This window comes from Alligator sinensis, unplaced genomic scaffold (assembly GCF_000455745.1).
Source record: "Alligator sinensis unplaced genomic scaffold, ASM45574v1 scaffold253_1, whole genome shotgun sequence".
In the NCBI taxonomy this organism is placed as follows: domain Eukaryota; kingdom Metazoa; phylum Chordata; order Crocodylia; family Alligatoridae; genus Alligator; species Alligator sinensis.
Window position 1 is genome coordinate 19,601 of NW_005842147.1, and position 14,108 is coordinate 33,708.

At 43.1% G+C, this 14,108-nt stretch overlaps 1 protein-coding gene across 3 annotated transcripts in view; it reads right to left on the reverse strand.

The window, feature by feature from the left end:
• Nucleotides 1-14,108, reverse strand: part of MAK (male germ cell associated kinase) — a 46,958-nt gene that overhangs the window by 13,374 nt on the left and 19,476 nt on the right. For 2 of the 3 annotated variants that reach the window (XM_014520740.2, XM_014520739.2), the window contains exons 8-12: nt 12,519-12,686; nt 10,840-11,184; nt 9,372-9,562; nt 4,922-5,052; nt 2,225-2,356 (exon numbers count right to left, since the gene is read on the reverse strand). In XM_014520740.2, coding sequence (XP_014376226.1) covers nt 2,225-2,356; nt 4,922-5,052; nt 9,372-9,562; nt 10,840-11,184; nt 12,519-12,686 — 967 coding nt within the window. The remainder of the gene's footprint in view (nt 1-2,224; nt 2,357-4,921; nt 5,053-9,371; nt 9,563-10,839; nt 11,185-12,518; nt 12,687-14,108) is intronic. The other variant, XM_014520742.2, reaches the window with a different exon arrangement.

Genomic DNA, 14,108 nt, shown 5'->3' on the forward strand with positions numbered 1-14,108 from the left:
AAATAACTATCAGGTGCTGTCAAACACAAACGGTGTATCTAGACATGCACTTTACTGCAAAGTAGATTAGCTGCCCAGTAAAGTGTCACCATCCAAACGTGCACCGGTATTAGGGTGCAGTAAACTAATTAACTCTGCTGTAAGATAGTAACATCAGGGAAATGCATGTATAGATACACATGTAGATTAAATCAATTTGTAGATGGTGACCATGGGTGTAAATTACTCACAGTCAGCCCAGCCAGCTGGGGGCCTGCTCTGCCCCAGCTCAAATTGCTGCTGTCCAGGGTGCATGTGTAGACACTGCACCTAGGAGCAGTTAACTCCAGCTCAAACTGCTTCAGAGTTTATTGCTTCACACTAATTGAATGTGTAGATGCACCCAAAGTAAACACACTGAAAATAAATATAATTTTTCCTTTATACCCTTACAGATGCACTAAGCAGAAATAAACTGTTCCACTGAAGTGGGATTTTTAATTTCACTGTGGGTACATCTACATGAAATTTACCGTACAGTTGACTAATTAACTGTGCAGTAAACATCTCAGTGCCTACACATGCATCCCTATTCGGAGTCGCAAAGCGAATAAATTGCAGCAGAGTAGGACTTGTAAATACAAGTAGTATTTACAGGCCCTACCCTCCTGCAGAGATTTTTCATGCACAGCAGCACATGTAGACACTGAGTTGGCTGGCTGGGGCAAGAGGGTACTTCAGTGCAGAGGCTGCCTGCCAGCTAGCTCCACACTGAAGCACCCTCATGACCCAGCCAGCACCTCTGCAGCACACTGAACCTGGTCGACGTAGCCCTGGGCTGGCATGCTGACCCCCCTGGATCCCCTGTCAATCGGGACTGCTGCGACCCAGCTCAATGTGCTCCCAGTGCTCCAGAGCTTATTGCTCCGCAGTTTATTGCTGCATGTTAATGGCTTGTGTAAGATGCACCCTAGGCACTTATACATATGCTTCAGGGGCGGGGTGGGGGGATGGCGGCGCGGCTCTTTAATTAGAGCGGCTGTTGGAGCTGCTCTAATTAAAGTGCTGCCATAACTCCTGTGTTGGTGTCCCCGCACTTAAAAATGGTGGCATGGGTGCTTGAACTAAAGCTCGTCAAACGTTTAATGAGCTTTATTTAGTTCAAGCGCCCCAATGCCATTTTTAAGCATGGGGATGTTGATACAAGAGACACAAGAGGCTGCTGGAGTATGGCAACTGCCACTGTCCAGCACACTCAATTAACTGTGTCTGCTCTGACACGCTGTAATTCTATTTTATTTGTTAGCATTACATTTTATATACTGTAGTACATCTTTTTGTAGTTCATTCGAAACAAAATTACTTGATTTCATTTCATGTCATGTTGTCATAACCTAAAACGATGTCTTAGCTTATGATGTCAGACAAGCTCAATCAGCCTGGTCACAATTAGGACTAGCAAGTTCATGTGTGCAAGGAACTGCACTTAAAGAACAGTACAGACATTTTAGGACCTGAAGTTTAGCTGATAAAATCAGTATAGCTCTGTTAAGTCAATGGAGCTACACTGACTTACCCCAGCTGAGAAATCGGTCTTAGGTTGTCCTACTGTGATCTCCTTCCACAGCTGGATTACAAAGATGAGCAGTTAGGTTCTGATCTTTGCTCCTGACTAACTTGCTATGAAATCTCAGGCAAATCAAAAGATACATTAATCCAATGAGCACCTTTACTGAAGAAAGCTGGACAACTCAAATACTAGGCACTATTCATTCTGTGTAAAGGCAGGAGGCTCTTAATATTTGAGAAGTGTATTGGAGATTCTTATGCAGAAAGCACTGTTTAAGTATTATACATTATTTTTATTATAGGACCTTGTAGCCACAATCTCCCTCCACACATCCGAGGCTAGCTGGTCTTTTACATAATATTCCAGGGTCAGGTTGAGCAAGTTGTAATGAGGTCAAAGTACTTGCATGAATTAAAACAGTAAGTTAATGGGTCTGAGAGGATTAAAATCAAAGATTTTCCTGACAGAGATTTATAATTAGAGTTAGCTTGTATATTTCTTTACACCCTTCAAGAAGAATAGTTACCTCCTAAAGAAGTATATTTTAAGAGTATAGGTATTATAGAGTGAAACTGCTAAAGTAGAAGACCTTACCTAACTTAACTTATTGTAAGAAGAATTAGCATAACATAATATACTTATGATTAATGTTTAATTGCACTTTTCACGAATTACCTGCATTATTTCTGCTGAAAGACACACCCCCTCCAATAGATCCTAGTGGTTTGGAAAGTAATGGATTGTTCCAGGTTCCATGAGATCCTTCTTTATTGGTGGATACTAAGGAGATGTTCTTAGGGTTTACACCTTAGAAAATACATTATTTTACACAGAGTGAATATCAACTTCAAGGAATAGCTTATAAAGCAGTTCAAATCTAGAGACTGGAACACTCCTTTACAGAATGTTAAATGTGTTTAACCTTTAAAACGAATCACAAAGAACTGAAACTTGTTTTACTGTAAATTAAAGAGTAATGTCAACTGCTTTGATCAGGTTATATAAGCAAACCCTGAAGAAGTCCAGCATATAGAGAACTGTAAAGATCAAGTGTTCACCAGTGTTATGATATGTAATAACTACACAGACTACATAGATCTTATCCTTGTATACAATACAGTAATAATGTGCTAACATAATTAATATGGGCTACTACATAAACTAAATGAAAGTCAAAGCATCAGAAATGAGAGATGTTTTTATGGAAATCAAGTGATTATTAGTAATATATGTAGTTAAATTATATGCTGCCAAGTGCAGCAATACCGTGATGAAGTATAACACTGTTAAGTAAAGTTACACCCAGAAAAGTGGTACATCAAATATTAGTTTTCATCCCTAGGAAGGCTAAACAGGTATTTCTTCAAAGGAAAAATTTAAAACTAGAATGGGGAAGTCCCAGTTAGTTCAGCATGATGGGTACACTGAAAGAGTTAGATAAAATTAAACATCATGAAAGCAGCTTCTAATTTATTTGCACAAAGATAATATAGATAAATGCATGGATGTCCAAAGTGTAGGACTAGAAAAAATATTAAGAACATACGAAGCACCATACTAGGTCAGACCAGCATTTCATCTAGACCAGCATCCTGTCTCTGACAGCAAAAGAAGTGGTCACTATACAGCGAGAGCATTGAACTGAATATCTCTGGAGTGATCTATTGCCTAATTCAATACCTTTTGTGGCACCCACGATTATTGGTTTAGAGATGCCAGAGGGAACATCTCTAACTATTCTGGTCAAATAGTACGAATAGTGCTAAATAGTATTTAAAAAATACCCCTGAGGTGGTGCTAATATTTTCTTACATGATGCAATCATTACTCTTTGAATGAAGAGAGAAATTCTTCATATCAACAATATGGCTGTGAACAACAGAATCTTTAGAAAAGTGGTTGGAAAAGCTGAGAAATGAAGAGTGCTTCATATCTTAGTTATTTGTAAGTAAAGAATTGTTTTGTAAAAACTTGACTCTTGGAGTTGCTACCTGATATTAAGGAACTGATTCACCTTTGTGCCCCAAGAGAGGAATTCATTAGGGAAACAGCCAGTATATGTTGTCCAAAGTGTATGACTGAATGACTTGTTTGGTAACCAAGAACTCCTTTTCGGGGGGGGGGGGAGTGTTGCAATAACAGTCTAAATACATTCACAGTTCCTGTTTTAACACACTGGAGTAGTGAGGAAGAGATAGTGTGACATCAAGGAGATGATGGTGATGATTATTATAATAGAGTAACTTCAGATAACTGCTTATATATAAATATTTTCCCTTTCTAGTCTTCCTCATGACAATTTAAAAAGCTGACGAATGTTCATGTTAATTGTCAGAAGAAAGTTTCCAGCATTAAACTTAGCTTTTTCTAGACTTTAGTGGGAGCAAAACAGTGATTTCAGGGGACAAGTACTAAGTTGCCTTCATGTCTGAATTTCAGATAAAGCAAAAATCATTCTGAGATTAAGTTGGTACAAAGGTGATTTTGAGAGGCAGCCTACGAATTAGAGGGAGTGGTGCAGGTCAGTGAGGACATAGTGAGTCCACACTAACTGAGACTGTTAATGGCTCTCTACAGAGGAAAGATAGTAGTGGTTATTTCAGAAGCCATTGTGAAATCAATGCTCAAGAAACTGTCAGCGTCCAGAGTCAATCTGACAAGATATCAACAGTTTCTAGAGACTCCAAATTTCTTTAAACTTGGTCACAATTTAGAGATGAGGGAATTTGATAGAAAATGGACTAGTTAACAGATTATCTTCTCTTGCCAATGGACAAAGATGAAATGTCTGTGCTTATTTGGGTCTTTCATCAGGTTTGGACACTAGTGATCATGAGCAGGTACATGGAGTGAACTGCCACAGTACGCAAATGGTGCTAGGAGCTCCCCTCCTCCATTCAGCCTGGCTCATCTCTGGGGTTCCTCAGCACTGCATGCCCAAAGAACTGGAACGGTGTTAGAATCCAACTCTGAAAACTTAGTTTAGTTCAGACCTATCCAACTTCTGCATATCACTTTCCCTGGGACACTTGAGTGCTGCTGCGCTCTCTCTCCCCCTACTACAGTGGCAGGCAACCCCCCCTGTTTCCCTCAGCCCCGAGCTACAGCTACAGCTACAGCTCCCTTACAACTGGAGGGTGGAAGGGGAGCCTGGAGACCCAAACAACAGTAGCAGGAGATTGAGGGAGGGAGCGGTGCTAGACTAGAAGCCCAGGGGCTATGGGTTAGCCTCTCAGGGACTAGATGCGACCTACAAGCTGCCAGTTGAACAGCCCTTCTTAGTTGATGAAAAGTAATATTATCCAAACTAAAGACATGCTATCACTTATAGACACTTTACAACTTATATGATATAAACATTCTTCCCCTTACCAGGAAAATACCTTGCTTGTCTCAGGTAGTATTGTTTTGCTGATGTATTAGATATTCCAGAATCATTTCTCATCAGAACCTTGTTTTCCCCTCCTGACTGGATACAACATGAGGCCTTTGGCTCTGGCACACTGAAAATCAAGATAGTCAGATAACTTTATGCTTGGAATGATAGAAATTTACACTAGCAATGACTGAGGGAACCTGATTCTACTCCAATGGAAATAAATGGCAAAATTATCTGACTTAAGTGGGAGCCGCATCAAAGCATGCGTGAGAAAAACATATCCCGCTTCACTTCAAGAGTTGCCAGCACAATGTACCTGGGGACCTGCAAATGCTTAAATCGTGTCTCTGAAGCCCAACAGATACAAACAGGTTGCTAGTGACACAACAAGTGTGACATGCAAATATCTACTGACTAGGTAAAATAAATTGGAAATGGGTATGTTTTTTACAAGAATAGAGGAATACTCTAGATGAAGCCTAACTAGCCCCAAGCAGTGGTACTTTTACATTGTAAGAGCTCTCCCCATAGACTCACTGCATACTACATTTTACCCAATAAAACACATGAAATAATGAAGACATGATCCCAAAATATACTAATTTGGGGTGAAATCCTGTAGTGGTTCCATGGAGGAGCCATATTATTGCCTTGCATTGATGCAACTCTACAGAAATTAGTAAGGCTGGTACCAGCGTAAAGAAGAGACTGTGATTCTACCAATATTTTCATTGTATTCAACCACAAGCTACATTTCAGGTGTCAAACACACACAGGGAGTGTCCAGACAAGTGCGAACGTGCCTCATGCAGTGTCTCAAACTCCCCCGAGCTGCCAGACAGTGCCTGGCACCACAGAGCACCCTGCCGAGCCACGCTGCACCCACACAATGCAGCAGCGGCAGCACGGGTTCCAAGTGGCTGGGGCCAAGGCCCACTGCCCTGTGCGGTGGCCTGTGCTATGAGGCCCTGAGCTCCTCAGTCGCTGCTGCCGCTGCTGGTAAACCTGAATCCGCTCCAGCTTTCTGCTCATCTCCAGCCTCCTGCTCCTTCCCCAGCTCATCTCCAGCCTCCTGCTTGTTCCCCTACTCGTCTCCAGCCTCCCAAAGCTGGAGAAGAGAAGGGGAACGAGCAGGAGGCTGGAGACGAGTAGAAGAATGAGTGGGGGCCTGAAGACGAGTAGGGAAGCTAGTGGGGGGGAAGAGCTCTGGGACCTGGGGAGGGCTGGGACCCTGTAGGCAGGGTAATCCATATGCTGTGGGGGGGGGGCTGTACCCTCTGGGAGGCAGGGGACCCACCCTTCCTATGCACTCCCCTCCCAAACAGTCCCCCCACACCTACCCACACACTGACCCACATCCCCCCACAAGCCTCCACAACCACCCTCACTCGTCCCCCCTGAAAACCCCACATCCCCCCATCACAGACCTACCATGTGATAAGCAGGGATCCCCCCCATCCCTGCTGATGACCCCAGTCATGACCCGCAACCCCCCAGCCCTGCCAGAGGCGGCTTCCAGCCCCCTGCAAGCCCCATTTACTGCACAAGCTCCAGGAGCAAAGAGTGAGAGTGAGCCTGAGCCTGAGCCAAGCCATGGCTGACAGAGCCTCAGGCCCCACCATTCCTCCTCTCCCTCCCCCTCTGGGCAGGGCTGGGGGTTTCCTGCCCTTTTTGCAATCAGCTCTTGCAGGTTGCAACTCAGCCAGCGTACAGAGCTCTTTGCAAAAGTGAGAAATCTGTGGGTTTCTCTGATAAAAGTGGGAAATCTGTGCTTTTCTCTGTGTTTCCGTGGGAAATGGAAAATCTGGATCCCTGGTGATAAGGAAACCAAAAGCAAACATTAAAACATACAGATATTTAGGATTTATTTTGTTATGATAATAGAGACACTGGTAGGCTTCCAAATTGCTTTAACATTTTAAATATAGCAATAAAACATTCCCCATCTGATCGATCTCTCTTTCTCTTTTGTTTTAACTGTGGAAGAACATGGATTTGGAGGTATTTTAAAAAATGAATTTGGGATGCTGCTTCAGCAGTCCATTTGGCACAAGGGGTAGTGTCCCCAGATACCAATTGCCCAGGCCCCAGAAGCTCCTGTCTATTTGTATTTTCCAGTTAACATCCCCAGAAGCTCCTGAGGGCAAGTAGCCCTGTCATGGGAGATATGTAAGGGAGGATGGGGGAGCACGTGCCCCCTCTGACAGCAAGCGCTTCGGCTGGTAGGGGGGCACGGAGAGCACTCGTGCCCACCCTGAAATTGGCTCCGTGCCGCTGGGACTCCCCCCCCACCCTTCACTGATCACTGGTTGGCCACTGAGCCCCCCGCTCCCCGGTCGTGCCCCGCTGGTGCCCCCCCAGACTCGGAAGGCACCAGTAGCCCATACCTGAGCTGCTGGCCAGAACAGGTTTTTATACAGCAACTGTGCTGGCCCCAGGCTCTAGCTCCCCCTGGCAACTGTTTCATTTCAGTGGTGTTTCAGCTCATTTCAGTGCCCAAAACACCGAATCCGAGGAAGGCTCCGAAACACCTCTGAAACGAAACCAAACCATCTGAAATGTTTCAGATGTTTTGAAGCTGGGCTTAAAGGGAAACAGAAACTAAGAAGAGGGAGGGGGAAAAGGGGTGGAAGGAATGCTCTGATATTGACATCTGTAGCTGGCCAGTGTCTGTGATCTGTCCCTGAGGTCCCTTCTAATCCCAGTGCTCTGGGTTGAGGGATGGCAGCCTGCTGTCATCCCATGCACAGATCCGGGGGCCCACACCCCCCAGGAGGAGTCTGGAACAGACCCACAGCCCTCCTGGGGGATGTAGGCGTCCAGATCTGCATGTGAGATGACAGCAGACTGCCACTGCCGGTTGAAGCCAGCATCAGCACCCAAATCTGTTTGGCACAGCCTGTGCCAAGCACAGCCAGAGGAGCCATGGGAGAAGCCCCCTTGGCTGCCCTGCCCAGCCCTTTCCCCCACCTGGCCCCAGCATAGCAGGGATCGCCCCCCCCCACCTAGCACCTGCACAGCAGCTGCCCCATGGCGCAGGTGCAACGTGGCTCGGCAGGGTGCTGCACACTCTCTGGTAGCTGGGGCCACTGTGGCCGAGCAGTGCTGGGCTCTAGCTGACAGGTGGAGCTGTCCCAGCTCCCAGACAGTGCACAGTGCCCTGCCAAGCCACGCTGCACCCGCACCACGCGACAGCTGCCACACAGGTGCCAGGCAGGGCGAAGTGGGGGGAATACCTGTTGCCCCCACTTCCCACTGCCCCACGCTGCATAGGGGGGCTCTGTCACGAAACCTCAGAGGCCCTGATCACCACTGCTGCAGCCAGTGAATTAAGGGGTTTTTTTGGGGGAGTTTTTTTTTTAAGTGCCAGGACTAGGCTGGGGCCAGGCGGGGGATGGGGCCGAGCAGGGCAGCCATGGGGGCTTCTCCCATGGTGCCCCCCCAGTGGGACAGACACAGGCACAACCAGAGGAGTCCCGTCCCTCCCCTTCCCCCCAATTGTGCCCTGCTGGTGTCCCTCCCCCAGACTTGGGAGGCACCAGGTCGCCCATGCCTGAGCTGCTGGCCAGGGCAGGTTTTTAAACAGCTGGGGCCAGCACAGTGCTGGCCCTGGGCTCTAGCTCTCCCTGGCTGCAGATCCAGGAGGAGCTGGGCAGGGTTATTCTGCCCCAAGTGGCACGATTTGCCCCACACCAAAGTGCATGTCTGGGCACATGCACTGAGGCAAAAAGCCCTGAGTCAAATTTATGCTACTTCTATTTAAGCTGCTGCAAGCACACATGCTTGTATGTGTGGACACGCCCACAAAATTTAATTAATGAACTACTCAACCTTACTGAATTACTGAGAATTAAAGTTCATGAAGAATTAGGGGCTATTACAATAGGGAACTATTAAGGGGATGAGGGGGGAGAAAATGGGAATAATTTTTTATGGGAATTAAAAGCATTCCTGGCAATGCTTAACATTTTGTAACATTTTGTATCATTTTGTTAAGTAGCACCAAAGGAGAAAAGCGTGGCTAGAAAAAGATTTATGAACTGTAAATTATGTCAGACAAATCTGAGTATTAATGGAAAAAATGGTAGAGCCCCATTCTGCCATTCTTACTCCAAGGCAGTCCAGTTGATTTCAACAGGATTCCTTTAAGAATGAGGAAATATTATCGTTGAGAAAATTTGTCCCTAATTTAGTGGATAAAGAAAATACTGTTAAATTTAAATGCCTCTGGATTTTAGTCAAGGCCAGAGGGCCTTAGACAAAACCCTCTTGACACATGGGCCTCAAACCTGATGCTGTTCTGCATGCTAACACCTGGATAGCCCCACTAACCCTTTTTTCCCCAAGCTTAGCCAGCATGTTCTACTGAACAGTTAAATCAGCTGAAGAAGGTAAACTAAGAAGTGTAGTAAACTACTTGTTTAATACAATGACAGGACTTACATAAAGAGAGAATCCTTTGTTTTCTTTTCCTTTAAGAGTGCAATGCTGGGCTTCTTGGAATATGAAATTTCAAATTCTGAATCATCCAAGTCCTCCCAACTGTCTGTAGTCTTTAACAAAGTTTGCCCCCATCTTCTCCTACAATTTTTAAGACCCACTGCACTGTTTTGAGGGCCACTGGCTCCTTGGTTCTATTTTGAACAGAAAAAAAAGCTTTAAAATCATTCTCTAATTTTATATTTAAACTTCTAGTTAATTTCCTCCCAGAATGTACCAAAAGTGCTTGGAGAGCATTTTTATTCCTTGTGTGAATATAATCTGTGATCTAATCTTGGAATGCTTCTACCAGGCAGTAATGTCAATGTAATTTCTGTATGTGGCTTAATTCTGGGATCAAGCCTTAATTGACCAAATGTGCTTAAAGCAGTCCCATTTAGGAATCATACTGGGACCTTCCTGCTGGGCCCAATTCACTTCTTGGTACAAGTCTGCATAACCTTATGCCTTAAACCCCTGGGAGATTCAAGTCTGTCAGAAGTAGAGGCAACACTAGTGTAGGTCACTCAAAACAATCATAACATGAGGGGTCAAATGCCAAGTGAACAACTCCCAAAAGTAGTGAGGCCCATCTTGGGAAAGATGGTCAGGTCAAAGAATTCTTTCCACAATTCCCTCTACCACTGGATATCCTATGAAGTTCCAACCAGGTTTTAAAGCTACCCTCATTCCCCTGTAGATGAATCATCCCTTTGCTGAATTATGGAAACAACCCTTATCCCCATCCTTTAAAAATAAACCAACAACCAAACAATTGTCTTGCAGTCTTCAAATCATCGAGATATTAAAAGTTCAGGAATTAAGTTATCATTTACAGGTTGAAGAGTCTGACCCTGGGAAGTACTGCATTCAGCGACATTCAAAAGTATTCAAATATTACTTGGACAGTCAGTATAAGGTCTAATAGAAGCTCACAGACCATAGCTGGAATACCATGTCATAAATAACAGGGCTACAATGACCTTCTTAAATCTCTAATCCAGCTTCCCACTTCAACCAAAAAATGCAGGAGTTTACCTTTTCATGTGGTTATTTAACCTTTTCTGAAAACTCTTTATATTCATAGTTCCTTTACAAATAATTTATCAAGGACCAATAAATGATTAATAGATGTTACTGCTCACGTCTGTCACAAGTGCAACAAAAGTTACAAGTTACAAGAGGAATTATAATGATGATTTATAAGCAACTTACTGTTCTGTCAGATACTATAACAATTAACCATTTATTAAAGTATTAATTACTTGTTAACCCTTGATAATCTATTTATTGTTGGATTTATAATAGAAAGTGTCACCCTTTTTTATTTAAAGATGTCTAGTAGTTGTAGTATAGCTAACTCATCATTTTCATATGCAATTGCTTACATAGCATATTCCATCATGTGCTCTGTTGATTGAAAACAACTTACTGGTGACGAGCATTTGTTGATGTTTGGAAGAAATGGCTGTGGCTGTAGGGGCTGCAGCTGTTTGGAGAGCTGTTGGTTGGTTGTATTCTGTTGTAGCTGAATTTGCTGGAGAGGCTGCTGATTAATCTTTGACAGAGGCTGTGGCTGAGCACTGTCAGATGCATCAGGTGAAGGCAGAGATTCTGGCTTGGATACAGAATCTAGTTTTGATACAGGTTCTAATTTGGGTGGAATTGGCTTTGGCTCAGTTGACTGAAGTGGTTTAGCAGGACACTGTTTCTGTTCCAAATATTGTGCAGGGGGTCCTAAAACTTGGCCAACTTGAAAATAAGGATACCTCAATGCCTGTAAAAGAATGAAATCTATTGAATACATTGTACAGTAACAGAAATGCGTGCCTTCTTCACTCACTAGAGCAGAGCTTTCCAAACTTTTCATGTTGGTGACACACTTTTTAGACATGCATCATTTCGTGACACAGTAATTCAGTTCCAGGGGAGGGGCCAAGGGAAGCAGACGCGAGTAAGGGAGCTCCATGGTGCCCTTCCGCAAAATTTTCTGCATTTCGCGCGACACACCTACACACTGCCGCCGACACACTAATGTGTCGCGGCACACAGTTTGGAAAGCTCTGCACTAGAGGCTTCTAAATTTTTATATGCCAAATCTATAGCACAGGTGCGAGGTGGACATAAAATGTCCTTATATGTCTAAAATGGGGTAAATGGAAGGGTATAAATTTGAGATTTGATCCAATGGGGAAAAGGGGTAATACAGGATGGGTCTGATAGTGAATGCTGTGCAAGAAAGGGTGCTGAAATCTAGCTGACAGTTTCTGCAGGGCTGCTGCAGCGGAGTGCATGTGTAGACATGTTCCCAAAGGCTGTGCAGTAAGCCTAAAGTGTATTAATAGCACATGTAGATGTGCCCAGTGCAGTGCAATGCCATGTGGAGATATGCAGTCTAGTTGCATCAGTACCTGAGCTAATTACTAGTTCTCTGGAGAAGCAAGGTTGATTAGCCTGGGTGGAGTGGAACACAAGTGCAGCTATACTGCTTCTGGTAACTGTACTAACACAATTTAGCTTGGATAATGGTACAAGACACTGCACTGTCCTATGAAGATATAATTTTATGATGATATTATACTCAAAATACTTTGTTAATAGAGTCTAAACATCTGTGGTGCTAGGAAATACATATACTTAGGGGTTGTATTAATTATACAGTTAATTATACCAAGAAGCTTGTCCCTGGTTGTTTAGTAAGGTTTATTTTGCACTTAATAATGTAAATAAGGCTTAGCTCTGATATACCACTTTGCATTCATAGACCTAAAAGTAGTTTACAAAAGAAGCCTTTATTATTAACCTTTTAAAAATATAATGGAGTGGGGGAAAGGGAGCAAACACAAGGTAACTGACTTGCTCAAAGTTACAGCAACTTGGTGGCTAAAATAACCCATGTTCCCTGAATATATGAGAACTTGCAAATTCAGCTATAGTATGAGCCACTATATTTGAATATACTGTCCTTGACCCCTCTCTTACTCATGTTTCTCAGATCTACAACATGAGGGGATGATGTTTATGCATATACAGTATTGTGATTATCAACTAGCATCAGTATGTAAAATAATTCAAGAATGTAAAGTGCCATAAAAATGATTAGCTCGGTACCTGACTTGCTGTTGGTCGTTTCTTTGGATCCCAGTTCAGCATATCACTCATAAGCTTCAATGCCTCATTGCTAGCGTTTGGAATGAGAGTTTTTAGATGTACAGGGACACACTGTGGGAAGCGGAAATTCATGGTAGATGCAAGCTGGTATCCTTCTGGCCAGTCACTCTGTTAAAGAGAGGGTGGGAGGAATCAATCACAATAAGAAAGGGAGTTAAAACAGTATATTAATTTTTTTATATATATTTTTTAAATAATTGGTCTGAATTAAACCTTATCCAATGTGATGCATGCCTTAGGAGAGGTGCATAGCCCAAGTGGCTGAAATTCATCTTGTAGAAGACATTCACAATACTTGAAAATGTCCTAGGGGGAATGCATTAGTGACTACTGTGACACACACAGGCTTGACAGAATTCAATTTTTATTTATTTTTTAATTCTGACATAATATCTATGTTCTTGTTTAAGCATTTATTTAAATTGTTATTGATTTAAATTTTCAGGATTGTGCAAAATTAGGGGCATGGGGCAGAAAATTTATTAACAACACTATACTATTTTTATAGTGCAGTTTAAATGCTTGGCATGACAAATGTTTAACTATAGGACTGCTGCATATGGCTACACATCTTTGACACATTTAAGCTTTTGCTGGGACAGGCAGCATATAAATCAAATAAATGAATAAATAAATGATTCCAAAAGCTAACTCTGTACAGGAGTCCCACTGAAATGCAGCCTCTCAGCCTGTTCAGTCTGTGCAGGACGCTACAAGCCACTAATCGTAATACTGCAACTGCTTTCAGATTTAAAAAATGGGAGTTATGACTCACTAATAGGTTAAAGTAAAGAAAAGAAAGGCTAATTAGAAAGGCGACTACTGTTACATGAAAAAATAACAAGTAATAATGCAAAATGGAGTGCATTAAAAAAATGTGCATTTTTAAAAATTAAGATTTATGGCAAACCTTGGCCACATGAGAAAACTGCCTAATGTAACTTTTGTGTCTCTTCATGAAGTAATACATTTCATTGGTATCAAATATATCATTTACTATGCTAATTATGATAAGATCTAACAATCTCTTCGTTCAGTGCTACCAGCAATCAGATTTCCCACAAAAATATCATAGCACTGTCATAAAGGGACAGCCTCCCAGTTCCACCCAGAGGAAGAGACAGCCACAAAGGAAGGAGCCAATTTACAGTTTCCTAATCCTGGGGCGGGCTTAATAGCAACCTCAGTCCCTGGAGCACTTCAGAACAGCCTAGAAACTGTTCTCAAGAGGCTGGCTAGTAATGGCCCCCAGAAGGGACCACCTTTTAGCTTAGGACTATTGGAGCATAACATATTTTAGATTTGTCCCTACTCAATCACTTACACTGATGGCTGCATGGAAAGCATGGGACAACTGTATACTACGGGAATCCCTAAAAAAGGGAGACCACTGTTTCCTCTGGCTTCTTTGTATTGCCAAAGCAGCAGAAAAAACTTGGGATCACAGCTTAGCATCTAATCCCTCACCTGCTTTCACTCAGTACTGAAAATATTGCAAAAGTTAACGTTTGGCTCCATTACTTCTTTCAG